The sequence below is a fragment of the Rhizophagus irregularis genome, chromosome 1 (assembly GCF_026210795.1).
Source record: "Rhizophagus irregularis chromosome 1, complete sequence".
Taxonomy (NCBI): domain Eukaryota; kingdom Fungi; phylum Glomeromycota; class Glomeromycetes; order Glomerales; family Glomeraceae; genus Rhizophagus; species Rhizophagus irregularis.
In genome coordinates this window covers 6,976,742-6,981,718 of record NC_089429.1, presented here as the reverse complement: position 1 = coordinate 6,981,718, position 4,977 = coordinate 6,976,742, and the positions used below count along the sequence as shown (strand labels likewise).

The window sequence follows — 4,977 nt, the reverse complement described above, 5'->3', positions numbered from 1 at the left end:
CATTAGAAAGATTATGGTCATATTTTAGAAGATACGCAAGACCATGTTCATCAACACAAAAGATCTACCAAAAAAATCAATTCAACATAATGATAGGCCTTGATCTACAATACATGATGTCTTATATTAATATGAAATCTGTCTGCTATACTTATTTTAGTAATTGTTTTGATTTCTATACCAAGTAGTATTTTTGAAGATGTGAATAATCAATTATTAAAGTTCATTGCAAAAATAGAATAAAAGTGCAAAAAATTGCTTAAAGTCCATTTTCAAAATAATAAGAAAATAAAATTTAGAATTAATTTTTTTAAAACAAAAATATCAATAAGAAAATTTTAACTGGCAATTAGTTAGATAATCAACCAAGTTCTTATGTTTATAGATTGATTTAATGCAATTTAAAATTGAACCAAAAACACTACTTTATAAAAAAAAATTTTCTTTACATCTTTTTTTCTCTTGTATTTCTTGTTTCCTATTCTTCTCTGCTATTTGAAAGTAAGGCTAACTCATTTATTTTTATTATTTTACTTTTTTTTTTTTTTTTAAGATTGTAGTTTATTTACAATAATATTTTATATACTGTAATTAGATGTCTGAAAAACTAGACATTATTGAAAAAAAGATTGAAGGAATTTTAAACGCATTACGAATCACTACACAAGTAATTGCTGACTTACACATAAATAACACGTCAAAGAAACAAAACATATGTTACTTTTGTAATACTCCAGGTCACTGGATCCAAAAGTGTCCTGAAATCCCAACTGAATTTCAAGAGTATTGTATTAGGTGTTGGAGGAGAGGACACTTTTCAAAGAAATGTAAGTACAAGGGAAAAATGCCAGTTTCACCTTGGATGAATGAGCAAGAATATCAATTATTTTTAGAAAAATGTCTTAAAAATGAATCTCAGCAGTAAGTGAATATTATACAATAAATTATTTATTATAATAACTATGGTTCAATTGTAACTATCTTTTTATAGGAACCTGCCGCAAGAAGATTAGATTTTTTTTTCCATTTTTTTTTTTAAAAAAAAAATGTTTTTTTCTTCATACTTTCAGAAGGCTGAAAGTAATGGGACTGTTTTTTTTTTCAGAAGGCTGAAAAAATAAATATTAAAATATAAATAAATGAAATAAAATTGAAACTTATAAAAAAAATTTTATGGCGTAATTTTAGTACTTTGGCTATAATTTATTTTTTAATGATACTAGTCAATTTCTTAGTGAATATTTTAACCATTCATCATCAGGAAGTTTTAAACAGGAGTATAAAGTGTTGAAAAATGCCATGTATTACTCAACGCCAAAAAGTATAGAGATACGAACCCTTTGTCAATCAACACCATTTAATACAAGCAAATAATTTCAAAATTTATTAATCTTTTCTGATCTCAAATATATTTTTAATTTTAATCATGCTATGTTATCAAGCTTCATCCTGAATTCGTCCTGCCGTACACTGGTCAAAATCATTTATTTTGTCAATAAGACCTTTCGGCAACAATTTGGCAAATCAATCATATGATTCATCATACATTCGGCTAATTACAAAAATCAAAAAAAATTTGGCATAAATAAACTGGTTGATTTTTGGTTGATTTTTGGTTGAGTTGTAATATAAAAAAAACCATAAATCGACCAATACTTTTTTTTATTGATTTACAATTAACTTAAAAACTTTTTTGACAATTTTTAAACAATTTTTTAATTAATTAATATCAATAATGGCAAAAGTTTAGCAAATCAGTGATACACTTCAACTTATGATCATATGATGTATTAAGCTGCAGTCACAGTAATTAGTTGATCTATTACCAAATTTAGACTATTAATAATAGTTTAAACTATTTCAACTATTTTGAAAAAAAATCTTTTTCTCAAAGCATTTTTTTTGTTTAATCGGTTCTGGCGTGGATAACGATATTTCAGGTAAGTTTTGAAAGATTTTTGGAACTTCCTTTAATAAAACGTTTTTTAGTAAAAAAAATGTTTTTTATTTTGATTTTTTTATATAGGAATTTGGCTCCAACGTGAACACTGATATTCCAGGTAAGTTTCAAAACAAAATGTTTCAAAACTTTAAAAACATTTTTTAATAAAAAAAAATGTTTTTTTTTTTCGATTTTTTTATATAGGAATTCAGCTCCAACATGAGACGCCGATATTCCAGTTAAGTTTCAAAACAAAATGTTTCAAAACTTTAAAAACGTTTTTTTTATTTTTCTATATAGGAATTCAACTCCAACGTAAACACCGATATTTCAGGTAAGTTTTGAAACTTCTTTAAAAATGTTTTTTAATAAAAAAATGTTTTTTTTTTGATTTTTTTATATAGGAATTCAGCTCCAATGTGGATGCCGATATTCCAGATAAGTTTTAAAACAAATGTTTTGAAACTTTTTTAAAAATGTTTTTTAATAAAAAACATTTTTTTTTGATTTTTCTATATAGGAATTCAGCTCAAATGTGGACGCCAATATTCCAGGTAAGTTTCAAAATAAAATATTTCAAAACTTTTTTAAAAACATTTTTTTTTGATTTTTTCTATATAGGAATTCAGTTCTGGCATGGATACTGAATTCCAAGATAAGTTTCCAGAATTTTCAAAACTTTAATAAAAAAATGTTAATTTCTAACATTTTTTTTTATATTATTGTAAGGATATCAGTTTCGGCATGGATACTGAATCCCAAAGGTAAGTTTTGAAGAATCTCTTCAAAACTATTAAAAAAAATGTTAAAATAAACATTTTTTTTTATATTTAATTATAGGGATATTGGCTCCTACTTGGATACTGAAATCCCAAAGGTTAGTTTCAAAATTTTTTTTTTTGAAACTATTAATGTCATAAAAAACGTTTTTTTAATGTTTTTTTATCTTTTTCTTGTAGGAAAATCGGTTCCTACTTGGATACTGAATCCCAAAGGTAAGTTTTGAAGAATCTCTTCAAAACTATCTTTTTTTTAAAGAACGATTTACTTATCATAAGTATATATGAATCTTGGTTTTATTTTTATTATTTTTTTTTTAATATTAATGAACAGTTACTAATAACCGTTCTTTTCATTTTTTTTAGATTTGAATAGGCTTCCAAAGATCAGAAAACCAAAATTCGTAAGTATATACAAATCTTAGTTTTGTTTTTTTTTATTTTTAATATTACGAATAGTTACTAATAACCGTTTTTCTCTTTTTTTTATAGGTTGGATGGATTTCTGATGAATAGATAAACCAAAATTTGTAAATACAAATACGAATCTTATTTTTTTTATTTTTATTATATTTTTTTTGATTTTTTTTTCTTCTATTTTGTAGGTTTCAGCTTCACATTAGATATATAGATGAGTTTTGAAGCGAAGAAATTAAAACTCTTTAAAATAAAATTATTTTTTTTTAAATTTTTTTTATTTTTTTCTTCTATTTTGTAGGTTTCAGCTTTTGGTTCTTAAGCGTTAGATATATGGATAAGTTTCAAAGTAAAACTTCAAAACTTTTTTTGAAAAAAATTATTTTAATTTTTTTTTTTCATTTTGTAGGTTCAGCCTTCAGTTTTTGAGCATTGGATATACGGAAAACTTTGAAACTTTTTTTTAAAAAAAAATATTTTTTTTTAATTTTATTTTAATTTTTTTTTCTTTTTTATAGGTTTTGACTTTTGGTTCTTGGGCTTTGGATATATGGGTAAGTTTTGAAGTGAAACTTTGAAACTTATTTAAAAAAAAGATTTTTTTTTTATTTTATTTTAATCTTTTTTTCTTTTTTGTAGGTTTTGACTTTTGGTTCTTGGGCTTTGGATATATGGGTAAGTTTTGAAGTAAAACTTTGAAACTTATTTTAAAAAAAGATTTTTTTTTAATTTTATTTTAATCTTTTTTTTCTATTTTGTAGGTTTCGACTTTTGGTTGGACTTTGGATATATGGGTAAGTTTTGAAGTTAAAACTTTAAAACTATTTAAAAAAAAGATTTTTTTAATTTTATTTTAATTTTTTTTTCTATTTTGTAGGTTTCAGCTTTCAGTTATTAGGCTTTGAATATATGGGTGAGTTTGGAATAATAACTTCAAAACTTTTTTTAAAAAAAATTACTTTTTTAATTTTATTTTAATCTTTTTTTCATTTTTGTAGGTTTTGACTTTTGGTTCTTGGATTTTGGATAGGTGAGTTTCAAAGCTTTGTTTCTTTTCAAAACTTTAAAAATAAATTTTTAATTTTATTTATTTATTTTTTTATTTTGTAGGTATCAGTTGTGATATCCTTGGGCTTTGAATAGGTGAGTTTCAAAATTTCACTTTCTTTTTCAAAACTTTTTTAATAAAAAACTAATCATTTCTTTCCTTTTTTTGTAAGTTTCCACTTTATATTGAATAAATCAGGTAAATTTCATATTTTGAAATTATTTTTTTTTTAAAGAAACTTTAACTAATCGTTTCTTCTTTTTTTTATAGGTTTCACTTTGAATTTTTCGTTAGGTAAATTTCAAAATATTTCAAAACTAAAATTTTTTTTATTAAAGAATCAGTTTACTACCCGTTTATTTATTTTTTTTTGTAGGTTTTTCTTTCGGACTTCTATTGAATGGGTAGGTTTTGAATCTTCAAAACTTTGACATTTTTTTATTGAAATAATAACAGTTTACTAACCATTTCTTTATTTTTTTTGTAGGTTTCTCTTTCGGACTTTTGTCAGATAAAGTAAGTTGTAGATAATTTTGGATGAGTGGATGATAGTAGATAATGGTGGACGATAGATGGTGAATGATGAATAGTAGATGATGGATGTGGATGATAGTTGACAATGGTTGATAATGGTTGACAATGGATGGTGAATGGTAAATGGTAAATAGTGGATGGTGGATGGTAAATGGTGAATGGTAGGTGTAAATAGACAGATACTGTAGATATTTGATATTTAATATAATAATTTTTAATGTGTAATTTTAATAAAGTGAAAAAATAAAATATAATTA

The 4,977-nt window shown here is 23.6% G+C and overlaps 2 protein-coding genes across 2 annotated transcripts; both read left to right on the top strand.

Annotated features, from left to right (window-relative positions):
• Positions 1-595: 595 nt before the first annotated feature.
• OCT59_001410 (uncharacterized protein) lies at positions 596-1,180 on the top strand (the record flags this gene model as incomplete). Its single annotated transcript, XM_066139548.1, has 2 exons — positions 596-921; positions 992-1,180. 2 exons carry the CDS (start codon positions 596-598, stop codon positions 1,011-1,013), a joined length of 348 nt encoding a protein of 115 aa, XP_065988945.1. The 3' UTR covers positions 1,014-1,180.
• A 1,295-nt stretch (positions 1,181-2,475) lies between these two features.
• OCT59_001409 (uncharacterized protein) lies at positions 2,476-4,701 on the top strand (the record flags this gene model as incomplete). Its single annotated transcript, XM_066139547.1, has 15 exons — positions 2,476-2,496; positions 2,564-2,601; positions 2,672-2,706; positions 2,783-2,819; positions 2,902-2,937; positions 3,440-3,462; positions 3,657-3,692; positions 3,778-3,813; positions 3,900-3,932; positions 4,016-4,051; positions 4,137-4,149; positions 4,359-4,384; positions 4,457-4,480; positions 4,563-4,590; positions 4,674-4,701. The coding sequence occupies 15 exons, from the start codon at positions 2,476-2,478 to the stop codon at positions 4,699-4,701; spliced, it is 450 nt and encodes a 149-aa protein (XP_065988944.1).
• Between the last annotated feature and the right edge of the window lie 276 nt (positions 4,702-4,977).